This window comes from Labrus mixtus, chromosome 18, assembly GCF_963584025.1.
Source record: "Labrus mixtus chromosome 18, fLabMix1.1, whole genome shotgun sequence".
NCBI lineage: Eukaryota > Metazoa > Chordata > Actinopteri > Labriformes > Labridae > Labrus > Labrus mixtus.
Window position 1 is genome coordinate 4,467,046 of NC_083629.1, and position 14,700 is coordinate 4,481,745.

The 14,700-nt window shown below is 41.7% G+C and overlaps 1 protein-coding gene across 2 annotated transcripts in view; it reads left to right on the plus strand.

Annotated features, from left to right (window-relative positions):
• Window positions 1-14,700, plus strand: part of kif6 (kinesin family member 6) — a 65,579-nt gene that overhangs the window by 15,512 nt on the left and 35,367 nt on the right. For both annotated transcript variants that reach the window (XM_061063390.1, XM_061063389.1), the window contains exons 7-11: window positions 780-986; window positions 2,165-2,308; window positions 2,727-2,813; window positions 10,379-10,482; window positions 14,427-14,532. In XM_061063390.1, coding sequence (XP_060919373.1) covers window positions 780-986; window positions 2,165-2,308; window positions 2,727-2,813; window positions 10,379-10,482; window positions 14,427-14,532 — 648 coding nt within the window. The remainder of the gene's footprint in view (window positions 1-779; window positions 987-2,164; window positions 2,309-2,726; window positions 2,814-10,378; window positions 10,483-14,426; window positions 14,533-14,700) is intronic.

Genomic DNA, 14,700 nt, shown 5'->3' on the forward strand with positions numbered 1-14,700 from the left:
ATAGCTGCAGGTTAAGATAGTGAAAGATCTGTCATGGACTGTCATGACCTTAACAAGCAGGTGCTGGCACATTTACGCCAAAAACAAGTCGGGGTCAGAGCACCTCTTTAAGATGAACGACCTGGAATGTCTTGGGTGATGTTTCCAAGCAAAGAGAATGAGTTAGTCATGTCCCAATCACAGCTCAATGACTTGAAGAATCTCAGCCTGTTGTTTAGATTTAGATGCTCTTTGTCGTGAGGATAATTGATCTCTTCTAGTTTGAAGATGTTATATAAAACCACCATCATGTGTCAGCAGCCTGCAAACTATGGCATTAACAAAACAACAAGAAGTCTATAATCAGCACCATGTCATTGAATATCCATTTCCTCTGTTTATTCCCTCCTTGAGGACTCCATGAGTAACCCTTCCTCCTCCAGTTAATAAAGCGTGTTTGTTTAGAGTGACTCACACCCTATTTCTGTCTCCTCCTGGTCTCAACCTGACTTCTGCTCATCCAGTGACCATCTGAAAACCAACTCCAGCTTTTTGTAGAGCCGCCTCCATGTGTTTGCTGCTCATTGGTTACACATGGTGCAGCTTTTATCTTCAAACCAGCAGGAGCATGAAAAAATAGGAATCAAAGGGAACATGTTTTTGTTGTTGTTTCAATATGGGCTTTTTGTATTTCAAACATTTGTATTAAAACCTGATGAGTCAGTCTAGTACAAAACAGACCCCAAGACCTTTACAATGTGATCTCTCACCACTCTTTCTTTCCCTCTCTCCCCATCCAGACTCCAATGAACCAGGCATCCACGCGTTCCCACTGTGTTTTCACAGTTCACCTGTGCAGACGTGAGCCGGGCTCAGCAACCCTGCGGCGCTCAAAGCTCCACCTGGTGGACCTGGCTGGATCTGATAGAGTTAGCAAGACTGGCCTGAATGGGCAACTCCTCACTGAGGCCAAGTACATCAACCTCTCCCTCCACTACTTGGAGCAGGTACGTAGACACTTCTGACACATGCTTTTCAAATAATATATTGAAAACAAAAAAAAAACGTTCTCCAACAGTTTCCTTTATTTGCTGTGTAAATGATTTCCTCGATCTGTTGAGGGTAAATCCTGCACTTTTAAAATTGGAGTTTTTACCAAAGAGGGCATGTCCTCAACGACTCCTTAAGATATCAATACAGATTGACCAATATGTACGATTTTCCACTGAATTACATTATAAAATGTCCTTACTATATGATCAGACATGTTATGTTGAAGTGCTGGCTTCTCTGACAACAGTGCAGCAGCCAGTATGTCCTCCTTCTAACTTTAGATTCTGGTCCTGAATGCTCTGTTTTTGTTTGGACCACAGAAAATAGGTGGTTTTCCGGCGTCCCCCTCGTTTTGGATGGTAATCAGGTGTTGCAGCAATTGAAGCGGGCGAGTGAACTGGTTCAGATATAACTGATAGTACCCTTATCAAAAGCCTTAACTAGGATCAATATTGGAGATGCTTTTGAAAAATGGAGAGAGGTTTGGTTTACAAAGGTTTACAGACCCATGCAGAGCTGGCTAAACACTGAAGCTTCAGTGTCTGCGACATGTCTGAAATTCAAGTACTATAAACCTGCATTCTTTTTTATTTTTTTTATTTTTTAAAGATTTATTTATCGACTCTAGGGTGGAGGAGGGTGGTGGGACAGCTCTCTTCAGTGTTTTGAATTTGGACTGCAGTACCCATTTTGAACGCTAGGTGTCAGACTTACATATAGCTCCTTTAATGTTTTGTGATCCAAATAGATAATAGGTGTTAAAACTGTTATCATTTCTCCTTTCTGTCACTGACAGGCTCTGAATATAGTCTTATGTATTTGAAAGGAGCAATGTTCCAGTTGATTCTGGTTTAAAAATAAATCTTACTCTTGCTTGCTCATGTTTTGAAAGAGATTCCAAAAACATTTAGAGCCTGTCAGTGGAAAAAAACTAGAGATTTTAGTGGACATGCTGTGCTCTGATTGGGCAGATTTGATTTTAATATTTATATACAGGATTTTGTGGTTTTTGGCAATCTTGCAGGCACAGTATAAATGGTAATAATACACATTGTCAAAAATGATGATTATGTTATAATGTCATGCATCTTGTCCTTCTGTCTCTCTCTTTCTTCACGATTCTGTTCTCAAGGTGATCATAGCTTTGTCAGAGAAGAACCGTTCCCATATACCTTACAGGAACTCCATGTTGACCTCTGTGCTGAGGGACAGCCTTGGGGGAAACTGCATGACCACCATGATTGCTACTATGGCAGTGGACAAGAGGAACCTTGATGTAAGGATCTGTCCCTCTGCCATGTTCTGTCCAAAGATGGCTTCGGACGTATTCAGACAAAGATTCTGTTAGATTGCCGAAAAATGAGGTGAAATAATGTCATAGTCTTTCTGTCCTGATAGCCGTGTCAGTAGGTTATCTCATTAAATCTTTATTCTATGGATATTTATTCCCAACAAATAAAATAGTTCCCCATATTTTCAAGACATAAATGAATCAAATATAATATGTTTTTTTCTGCTTCATAGAACTTAATGCAAAGCTGTGCTTTGTGAAGATAGCATCAATATTGTCCTAACTTTGAACCCCAGCAGGCAGTCACTAAAATCTATAAAATAAATACTAAAATATGACAGAGTAAAAGGGAACAATAGCCTTCTTTGAGTTGAACTTTTTGTAAACTTTCTTCTTTCTGCAGGAGTCCATCTCTACGTGCCGCTTTGCTCAGCGCGTGGCTCTCATCAAGAACGAGGCGGTACTGAATGAAGAGCTGGATCCTGCCCTGGTGAGAGAGACACAGCACTTCACAAATCTCTACCAAAACTGAAGAATAGCCACAATAACCATACCACAGAAACATGACTTATTATTCTGGGTTATTACAGCTAGACCCTCCTGATACCAACAAGACCCTTAAAATCAGAAAATTGTTTTATGTGAGAATCAGGCATCTATATCTACGTCTACACCCCCCCTCTGTGTGCTGGTGTGTCTTCATCAGGTTTCCAGCAGCAAATTAGTTTTCCAGTGTCAGACACTCACTCCGACATAAGCAGTTTTCCGCCTTTGACACGTGTTCTCTTGTCTGTCTTGTAATATTTAGACTGCTCACAGGTCCTGTTTGCATTCCCCTCTCCGTCTCGTTTACATGCCTTCAGTTCTCCTACGGCATATTTTATCAAAATACCTCACGGCCTTTTGAGGGAAAATCCAGCTGGCGACTGGTTTGTGTATACGTGTATCGAGACATCGTGCAATCTCTGCCCAGATGTTGTAGGTCTGAATAGCACAGCGCTACATTGTTACGCCTCACTCGCTACATATGTCCTTCTTCAGTATCATTTTGTGAATGCAATACCTCGGAAACACCCGCAAGGAATATCTTCAGTTTGTCACAGACATCAACTTGAACTCCTAAATGACCTGATTATATTTTGGCGAGCAAACGTCCAGGATCAATGTGACCTTCTTTCTGTCTCTTTCTTGTGATTGAGGCATTTCAACAACACCTGAAGCACATTTTATTAAATCTTTTTTGTTTTTCAATCCCTCTCAGAAAACAAAATGATCCGTAATTGACTCGGGTACAATCTTCCCTTGCTGACCCCTCACAAACAGAGAGAGATGTTCTGTTAGGTAACGGCAATAGATTTCAAATAGTGAGTTTTTAAAATATTTTGAATATTCAAATAATTCCCCCTCATCCTGGCTTTTATTTATATAAAATAATCCATATATTTTTATATGGAAACCACAGCTTGCCCAGCTAGTGGAGGCAGGAAACTGGCAGGCAGAAGTTGTAGATGAAAACAAGATTAGGCATTCTGTTTGATTTGATATATAATATATACTAACTTTCTTAATGGTAGTGGTCATTCTTTTTACTGGAGAAAATGCAAGAGTTGTAAGATGTAAAGCAGAACATTATTTGGCAATAGTTAGTCAGAGCACGGGCTGCAATGTGGATAGAGCTGTTGCCTCAAACCAAAAAGGTTTCTGGTTCCAATCCCAGGCTGGACGGGGTCTTTCTCTGCGGCGTTCTCCTCATGCATGCTTGCGTGCTCTCCAGGTACTCCAGCTTCTTCTCAAACTCCAAAGACATGCTTGTTAAGTAAAGTGGTTGTTCCAAGTCACCCGTAGGTGTGAGTCTGTGTGTGACTGGTTGATGTGTCAGCCTTGTGATCGAGCCTGTCCAGGGTTTACGGTTTACCCTGCTTCTTGCCCAATGACAGCTGGCATTGGCTCCAGCCCCCTGACCCCTGACCCTAAATGGTATAATAGATAATTGATGCATGGATGAAGTCCTAGTCCTACATATTTCCATACCTGCCTTTTGTTTCTTTAAAAACATTGTTCAATGATCAATAGGAAATCAAATGAGCAGTTCACCCAGGTAAGGCCTTAACAATGGTTTTCCCTCCGTTACTTTCTCTGAATACTTTATTCCCCTGTATGGTAGTGTACCAGGAAGCAGACCTGTGAGTTGATTTGGGATATATTGTAACGGTAGTCCTCCCCTCCCACTGTGACCTATACCTCAGGATCAAATGCTACTGTATTACCGCTGCTTAGACTTGGCTGGCCACTTGCAAACCCTGCAGAGGTATTTTTAAGAGAGTCTGCGGCCGGGCGCAGTAATTGTGACAGAGTCTGGCTGCTTCCTATCGGGTCCAGCTCTGTTACAGCTTCAGGAAAAACCCGAACTCCGCGGGCAAACGTCTTGTCTCTGTTCATAACTGTGAAGTGTGTTGCTCCCGTCTCTCTGTCTGTCTCCTTCCATCTCCCCGCCTGATTCGCTGACACAAAAAAAAAGCAGCAGAGCAGTTTGCAGATTAGAGTGATGTCATTTATTGTGGTTCGGCATGACAGTCAAACTCCCATTTTTGGCATTCCCCCGTCTTTAGGCACACCGTCTATTTGTCAAGCCGGCTGTTATAATTGATTTGAAACCTCGAGTATGCTTTTTTGAAATCTTGCAGTCACTGTTTAAGACATTGTTCAGACCGCATGCTGCCTTAATGGTACCACCAAAGCTTCAGGCTTCAAATGCATTAAGACTGAACAGCAGGAAACCAGCCAGACCAGACCAAACATTTAACACGTCTCTCGTGGAGGGAAAAGAATGAGGTGTTGAAAGTGAACCGTGATCAAAACGAAGTCAGCCACAGTGACCAAACCGTATAAGGCTGGCTCTTTTGTTTCCTCTAAGAGCACTAAGGTCAGTCCTAATCCTCCAGTTAGAGCAGGATGATTTTGGTCTGCATCTGAGAGAATTGTCACCAGTTAAAGAAACTTCCAAAAGGTTTCCACCACCTTGCTCTAACCTTTATTTTGAGTGCAATCCATGGAAATGTAAGAATTGCTTGCACTGAGTTTGTTGTCAGCCTAATTGCCATCAGACTCTTTTCTGTAATCCTAAAAGGGTCAAAAAGTTTGATCTTAACGTGTTGTAATGCAGCTAAGCAGAGGAAAATAAGAGGCTTGGTGACCCCTCTGAACCTGGACCCTCCCTTCACTTAAAGATACACACAACATCTTGCTTGAGTAGACAGCTCTGATTAGCGCATACCTGTGAATCAAACAGAAGCCTGCCTACAGCCCGGCAGGGAGACATGTGAGGGAAGCGTGTGTGAAAAAGATTCCTGTGGGAGGGTTTGCTCTCCCAAGGTCCCTGCTCTTTCTCGTGTAAGCGGTTGATGCTCCCCATGCACTGAAGGTAGTTTGTAACTGCAGTAGTGGTGTGGTAGAACCTCCAACCTAAACGGTGCCATGCATGGAACAGAGCCCATCTGTTATCATTTTGTTGTGGAGGGGATAAAAGGCCTTGCCTCCTGAGTTAGTATGTGGGAAACTGTGACTCCTCTTCCTTCATTAAAAGACTCCCTGTAATAGCAGCAGGTCTGTGAGTGACGCACTACGTAAGAGGCATGCATTTATGGTGCAAATAAACTGCTGGGCTTGCTGTTTGCTGTGGGTGGTTTTCTTCACAGGAGGGATATAATTTATTCAAGAGGAAGGTTAATAGGTATTGCCCAGCAACATGAGAACAGTAAATCCATGTGATGAGAGCTGTGTCCCCACCAAAGTCTTAATTATGTTTTTCTTTCTTCTTAACACTGTTGATCTTTTAAAGGGAAAGAAGACCATGCCATGCCTAATTGACCAATCAGGCTGTGTAATCTATGCTTATATTCAGTTGATTTCATTGTGACATGCATGACATTTGGAACATAGCCATATTTTACAAATATCTAACCAATTTGTACTTATTTTTACCTCTTGAAATTGACCTTGTGTTTTACACACAGTGCATAATCTAAGCATGGTCATAGGTGATGTCTAGCACCACAAAGTAGACACAGATAACTCTTCTTCACTGCTTCATGCACTCTCTGAAACACATGGAAATTCATGTCATTTGTCAACCTGTCGCTGTGCTGTAGGGACAACTCACCCGTTCTGTGTGATGGTGCGAGGGCCCATTCAAGGCCGCTTGCATTATTAATTTTAAATTAGGCCTTTTTGTGTGCACCATCAAGCTCACGAGGTGAGAGTGTGAGCCCCATGTACAGCGGCTCAACACAGCTGCACCTGGGTCAGCTCCAACCTTTGGTCCTTCTCTGCCAAGTTTCCACTCTCTCTCTCTTGTACATGTTTTCTCTTCCTCATCATCTATCTTATCAAATATAGGCAAATGTAAAAAGTCATAAAAAAAAAATAATCCGCACATAGAAAGCCACACTTCTGTTAATGTTTTGTTTTTTGCATCATCAACAATTGTTTTTTTTTTTTGCGTTGTTGCGTTTCTAAACTGGCATCATCAGTCACATGGCCTGACTCATTTCTTTATTCAGAGCGTCTGAAAGCCTGCACCGGTGCTGCGGTACCAGTGTGGGTCTACGCTCTGAAATAGAGAACGATTCCGCTGACCAACAACCGGCGGTCAGCGCCTCAGGATGCAGCTGGGAGAATTACATCAGACCAAAAGTTCCAAAAAAGAGATACAGGGAGTGGTGCTGGTGAGGGGACGGTCAGCTCTGATGTTCAAGGTTAAAACATACGATACGGGGCCGGATTAGGGATGAAATTTTCACTGAGCTGAGTGGCACCCGACCCAAACCGCACTGGAGGTCTGCTTCTCCTCAAGAGCATCTCGAGTTGAGCATGTCTGACTTGATGACGGGTTTTGATTTTCCTGTCAGAAGTTTGTGTTTGTTAGGAGGGTGGTTTCTCCTCTAACTCGGGCCTGACCTTTGACTCCTGTTTAGTTTTCACAGAACTGTGGCTCCCTCACAGCACAGTGCCACTGTGAGACTGAGGCACACTATCTGTTGTATTGACTTTTTTCCACCGAGACAGTTCACTCAGTCTGCTGTAGTATTTTGCGATGTGGTCAGACTCAGTGATTGTAGTTAAGTGGGATTTACACCGAAGACAGAAGTGGGTCATGTAAGAAAAAGAACAATTGCTACTTGTTATTTCTGGTGGTTTAGTCTGTTATTTTTTTGCGGTGAGATTTATGCAGAATTTTATTTGAACTGGGTTGGCTTTCTTTTGTATAACTAAACTATCCACTGATTCTGCTCTTGGCCTTTTCTCCCCACCATTAATCGGTAATCACAGGTCTCTGCTTCGACGTCCTATGTTGAAAGGGTCCTTCTTTTCTGTTCTTGGACTGATTCTTGTTTCTTCAAGCAGTTTGGCAAATGAGTCAAAGCCTAGTCAACATCTCGTTTAATTTCCTGCAGAAGTAAAAATCAAACCATAAGTTTTATAAGTATTCTGCCCCTCAGGGTTGTGGCCCCACTCACATGTAACCATAGCACCTAAAGTTCAAGTTCTGGCACACTGCTAGAAGCTGCTCATGTTAAATTGGCTCACCTCTAACCTCTTGCTCCTGGTTTGGACTGGGGGATTAGGATTTAAGCCCACTTAAAAAGTCTGCTGTCACACCAACACAGAAGACTCAAATTTAAAAAGCACTGTGAGGGTTGTGGAGAACAATTAATGGCTATTGTTTAACTCATCGGCCTTACATTAACAACATCAGCTTTTATAACACCGGGATTGCTGTTTCAGTTTGCCTGATGTATTTTTATCAGTCAATCCCAGTAGTCCTGTCCTGATGTTCATGGAGAGTTAAAACACAGATCAAAGCTTTCAAAACAATTTGAAATGACTCTTGTTCTTCAGAAGAGCTGCTATTTCCAACATCAATCGTTCATTCGTGTAAGCTACTTCATCGATCATCTGAACTGACTGATCTTGTGGGTGCTAGGTAGCTAGATATCGTCTAATCCTTACCCAGACTGACACGAGGCCACTTAGTCTGACCTCTCTGAGCATGGACCCCTTCAGTAAAGGAGAATAGAGGAACCACATGCTTATCTCCAGAGATAAAAGCTTCAAAGTCCACTGGTAGCTGTTAGTTTGAGCCACTAATCCGCACATGGTTCTAATTTTATTTTGACATTTAAATTGTTCTTTTTGGAACATTAGAAAATGTTTTTCTTCCAAGACTTAGAGAAAACATTAAAAGTACAAATCAATGACACTGTGCTACATTAAAGAGATACATTATAAATATGACATGCTCACAAGCTGAGTGAGCTGACAGTTAGCTACAATGCTAGCAATTAAAAAATAACTTAGCTTTTTTGAATATTTTGTCTTAATTTCAACCCCCCCATCCCCCGTCTTCTGTCCCCTGTACCCTGTTACCCTGTTACCCGTCCCCTTGTCCCCTTGTCCCCCTGTCTCCCATCCCTCTACCCCTACCCTGTACTCCTACCCTGTCCCCGGTCCCTGCCAACTTTAACCTGGCTGGCTCCAAAGACAGGCTCATTTAATAAATAACTCATTTATTTATTTATCAGTAGCCTACTGTTACCTTTACAAGTTTAGATCGTCTAAATGTAGTTGTGATACCTCTGGATTCTTAGGCTGATTCAGTGATCTTTTCCCTGACTTGTACCTGATTAGTTACTAAGAAAGGTCATAGTGAGGTGGGACAAAGCATGGACTTCTGTAGCAAACACAGTTTAAGGCAAGCATCTCATGCATCATCATGCATCATCATGCATCATCATGCATCACAGTTTTCTGAATGCTCCTGTGTTTAAAACAGACTGAAATTAATATTGATCTCTCTTCATAAACAATAGAAGCAAATGAGACAATCTGCATAAAGGCGATTTCTAAATAGTTATTTTTAAGCCCAGGTGTCAGACGAAGTGATTAACAGCACCGTGCACCATTTCACAACAAAGATTCTTCATGAGTGATACATTTGACTGTTAAATGAAAGCAGGATGAGATTATTATGTTAAAACCATTACTTAAACATGTACAGGAAAGAATCCGCCAACAGAGAAGACATACCGTTATGTCCACAGGGGTCAGAAGTTTTTCACTGCAGCTTTAAAGAGTAAGGCTTCACAAAGTTGTACTGTTGTTTTCCTAATCTGTCATGTTTGTTTGTCCCTTCATTTCTTTATGTCATATTCTCTGTCATGAAAGTGACTGCCTGTGCGGGTGCTCGTACAAGAGAACAAACTTCTTTGAGATATCTGTGGGATGACGCTCTAGGCTGTTTATACGACTGTGTCTCTTCTCTGAGAATTTCTGACATTAACAGACATGCTTGCTCTAACTGTTTTTTTGTTTTCACAGAGATTGCTATCTCAGTCTGTCTTTAAGAAACTATGTCTGGAAGTGGTGATATAATTTGCTTTTTTATAAATACCGTAACCAGACACGGACAGTGGTTACTATTGGGAACCTGCCTGTTGGCTCAGTGAGCCGGTCCTAAACCAAACACGTGTGGACAGACAGCAGCAGAGGGCTTTATACGTTCTTTTTTGCCACCGTAGCTGTTTAATTCTATTTTTTATTTTTTTTTATATTTGGCTTCCTGTGTTTTCTCACTGGAGCATTCAGTCGTCTGGAATCACTTAAGTTTGTCCTCAGAATGCATCAGGAAGATAAGCCGCAAGATCATTTTCAGAAGGATTGTCTCATCAGTTGGCAACAGTGAAATAGCCGCTGTCTGTGTGTGCTTGTCTGTGTGTGTTTGTTTTCTTCTCCAGACTGTTAAAATATGTTGAAGCGTGCTGTTTGACATTGTATGACACTAGATGACCTCTAACCTTGCTTTTGTGTGTGTGTGTGTGTGTGTGTGTGTGTGTGTGTGTGTGTGGGTGTGTGTGTGTGTGTGTGTGTGTGTGTGTGTGTGTGTGTGTGTGTGTGTGTGTGTGTGTGTGTGTGTGTGTGTGTGTGTGTGTGTGTGTGTGTGTGTGTGTGTGTGTGTGTGTGTGTGTGTGTGTGTGTGTGTGTGCGTGTGCGTTTCAGCTAATAACACGTTTGAAGAGAGAGATCCAGTCCCTGAAGGAAGAGCTCGTCATGGTGACAGGAGAGCAGAGGGACGATCAGCTGACGGTGGAGGAGATCCAGAAGTATGCCACCTCTTGTTTACTCAGTTTCATGTTCATTACATCCAGTTAGTCTCCTGTCATCTCTGTTTTATCTCATCTTCCTAAAATAAGTCAAATATGCTCCCGTCAATCAAAATCAGCTACCGAGTTCACATGACTTCATTGCATCAAGATTAGACTACAGTCTATCATATTTCTGTAGTCCACTTAAGACAGCAATGAAAGGTCAAAGAACAAGAGTCCTGCTTTTTCTACAGTGGCTACCAGTTCATCAGTTTGTTTATAATGCTATGAAGACTGACTTGTATGTGTATATGTTGTAAAAGCCTTATTTCTCACTATATTTTTATTGCATCCTTAATGTTGCTTTGATGCAGGTTGCTTAACTTTTTCACAAATTAACTCCAACTCTTCTGGTGGTCCAGCCTTTGACCACCAAGCTCCATTTCTCTGGAATAGTCTGCACTATCCTGTGACGAGCTCTGCTAATACTAGAGCCTAACAAATGTGTTTTCAGACTTAGACTGAAACAGATATCACGATGGAAATATCTGTTTTAACAATATTTCAGACAATTAAGACTATAATTTCTTTTTTTTTTAGATTTATTTTGGGGAATATTGCCTCTATTTGACAGGACAGGGGTTAGAGTAGGAAATCGATAGAGAGAGTGGGAATGACATGGAAATTCATTTCGGGAAAGCAGCCACAGGTCGGACCAGAACTCTGGCCGTCATGGCACTCCATGCAAAGACACTCCCGAGGTATTTTTAAAACAAATAATTGTAACTATTTTACATTGTTGACTTATTAAAGTGAGGTTCAAAGTGTGATTAGAATTGGTGCTCTGCTTCATGTGTTGTAGACAGAGCTGAGAGGATTGTAAAGCGTGGAGTTGGATTTTGTTCTGCTGGACAAACTGTGTGATGATACCTATCCTAAATCAACTCAAGCATTGTTTTCTTGATTATATATGCAGTTTAATATTAGCCCATTACAAAAAAACATATAATCCAACATCCTTTAATCTGTTATAGCTTCATATTGGCCCTATAAGTTTAGCCAATGAAAATGTCTGTTTTGTCTGACCTCACCTCATTTCACCTCACTCACCGACAAGTCGACCTCACAACACTGTAATCATTTTAAAAACACTGTCCTTAACATCATCTTCATATTTGCATGAATGCCAAAGCAGATATGTAAAATGTTTTTTATTTTCACTCTTTAACTGCATAAGAAAGTAAAGAGAGGCCCAGTGGGGGATGTGCACCTGATACATTGAAGCTAAAGTTGATATTTTGGCAAATGATTCTATCTACAGATTTACAGGTAACAGATGAGGGGAGTCAACAAACTCCCTCCAAGTCCTGAACTAAATCAAAAAACTCCCAGAGGACCTCCCAGGAGTCCTTACAATGGTTGGCCGATTCATAGCTTTAAATGACATCACACACTTCTTTAACATCCCACCTGGCGGGCAAGAATGGACTTCCTACTGCTGTATGCTACGCAGAAGTTTTCAATCTCTGCTGCCTCCTACAGTACATGTTTCAACTGGTCTTTGATTATTTTAATGAAAGACTTTAGATTATAATTCAATTGTGTTATTGTGATGCACTAACGAACAAGAAGACAAGCCCAGGTTGTGCTTCTACAGAATTTCATCTGAAACCCAGTGAGGAAGAGATCGTGCATTCATGCTATAAAACACTCTGACTTCTCCTAATCCTGCCGTAACATTGCGCCAATTTGAGCAAAATGTTATTTCCTATTTACTAGGGCTGGGAATCTTTGGGTGTCTCACGATTCGATTCTTGGGGTCACTAATGGATTCAGAATCTATTTTTCGATTCAAAACTATTCTGGATTCATGGCTCCATGGATTCAAAACCCCTACTATTTATGAACAGTATTGCCCAGGAACACTAACTGAAAGTGACAGCTGACAGTGAACCTGATACTTCTGGATTCTTAGCTAATGTTTACTAGCTAAAGTTAGCTAATAAGCACTCGCCATGATTTGATGATGAATTTCTTGCTCTTCACTTCCCAAACAGTAGAATCATTGACCCAGCAAAAACAAAAATACAGTAAGCTATCCGTACTCTTGTAAACTGCAATCCTGCAGTAGAGTAAGGAGGAAGGATTCTCCAATTAATATCAGTAAACATGGGAAGCTGGTGTCGCAGTGATCAGTGCGCAGGCCCCATGTATGGAGGCCTTGGTCCTCCAAGCGGGCAGCCAGGTTCAAATCCCACCTGTGGTTCCTTTCGCGAATGTCATTCCCCACTCTCTCTCCCTGATTTCACAACTCTGTCTACTGTCCTATCTCTCCATTAAAGGCACAAAAAGTCCAAAAAATAAATCTTTAATATATCAGTAAACATCACCAAAGTGAAGTTCTGGTAAGGACTCTGCTGTTGCTATGGTGATTGAAATAGTGTCTGGTGTGCTATAGAAGAGTCGCACAGTATATCTCAATATCTGATTTTTTTCTGTGCTTGTCAGGTGATGTAAACATGCATCGTTTTGAAGAGATGGAAAACTAAAAAGCCTGTGCTGCAGCTCCACGGTGTGTCCAATAGTGGCCGCCACTCTGCGCAGCTCTTTTTGCCCTCCAAGGTGAGGCAGTCATCTCAGGACAGTCCAGACGTGTAATACTGCAAGCCTTAGGGAGTTTTTTGGATTCTAATTGTGTGTCTGTTGGACAAAAACAACCTAAAGATTATTGAGCAAATGTGTTTTATGATCTAAAAATATTTGAGGTTTGCCTGAAGTGCCTACATGACTTATGCTGTTAGATATGGATGGATGCGGGGTTGAAGCCTTTTTCACTGAAGCCTGACCAGAACTAATGGAGTCTCCCAAGACACTCTTTCTACCAGAGCTGCTTTATTTGTTTTCATACTTAATTGGCAGAGAGATCCAGTCAGTCAGGGCCAGAGATCAGGCCTGAGGTTTCATCCACCTCAGACATGGCTCATCACCATCCAGTGCTGATGTATTTACCGCCCCATGGCCCCCCGGTCCTATTTTCTTTTTATTATTTCCTCTAAGCCTAATTATTATCCGCGATTTCCCACTAGTCTGTGGTCAAAAATAACACACAGAGCCTTTAATGATGCCTGTTTTGACCAAACTCAATGGACATGCTGTCTTTTTTTGTTGTTGCTGTTTTCCTCCTTGGTTTATGTGTCGAGTCATCCCCAGTGCTGAGTGAGGGCACATTTCCTGGTTAATTTGTTTGTTTCAGTTCCAAACGCACTTCCTGCATATCCAGACGTTCACAAGTGCCCATAATCCATCTCCATACAATCTGCAGTCAATTTCCAGTTGTTTTTTTCCCCCAAGTATAAAGTCAGTTTGCTACATTTGCTAGAAAACATATCAACTTGCACCTTGAACGAAAATATTTAGAAACTATCAGGTTCTTGCATTTGAAAGACTTGTTTTCTCGTATAAATTTTGTCACTGAAGGGCATCCTCGAAAGTCAAAATACGAACACAAAACACCCACTGATGTCTTGCAGGACCCTAAAACAAGACCGCTACATTTGTTTTAAATCCTTTGTCATGTAAACTTAGCGTGTTTCTACTCTGAACACTTTTTCAGCGGAAAAAATACAAACCGCACGCTGGCGTGTCTACATTGGATCCGTCTGGACCGTTGCCTTCTGGTCTTTTCCATGGGCCTGATCCAGAGCTTGAAGAACCAATGTTTGGACTAACGTTCAGTTATAGTTTATCAACAGGTCTGCTCAGTGGAGCTGGAACACTCGTTAGAGTAAATAGTTTGCTTTGACCAGACCCTCATTTTAAACAGGAGACGTGCTCCTGATATAGATCTTTAGAGTGTGTGGAGAGAAGGATGCTAACAGGGAATGTGGCATTGGTTTCAGCTTTGGTAGGTTAGTAAGGAAGTGTCTGAGCGTGTGTGTCTCTGTCTGTGTCTTTGTGTTTAGGTTGGAAGAGTTAGTCAAGGCCTTTCTGGAGGACCCTGACCCAGACGTGACACTGTCATTGGGAGCAGACATGCGGAAAATCCAGTGCTGTTTCTCCCTGCTAAAGGTGATGTATTAACAGGAGTTTCTCCATGTACAGTATCTGCATGCATGTCATCCCATGTAACCTCTCCTTTTTTTATGCACCTGGTCATTGTCATGTTTTCCTTTGGTTTGGTGTTGGCTCTTCTTTCAATGACCAGATCGATGTGCCATCACCATACTAGTGGGCTGT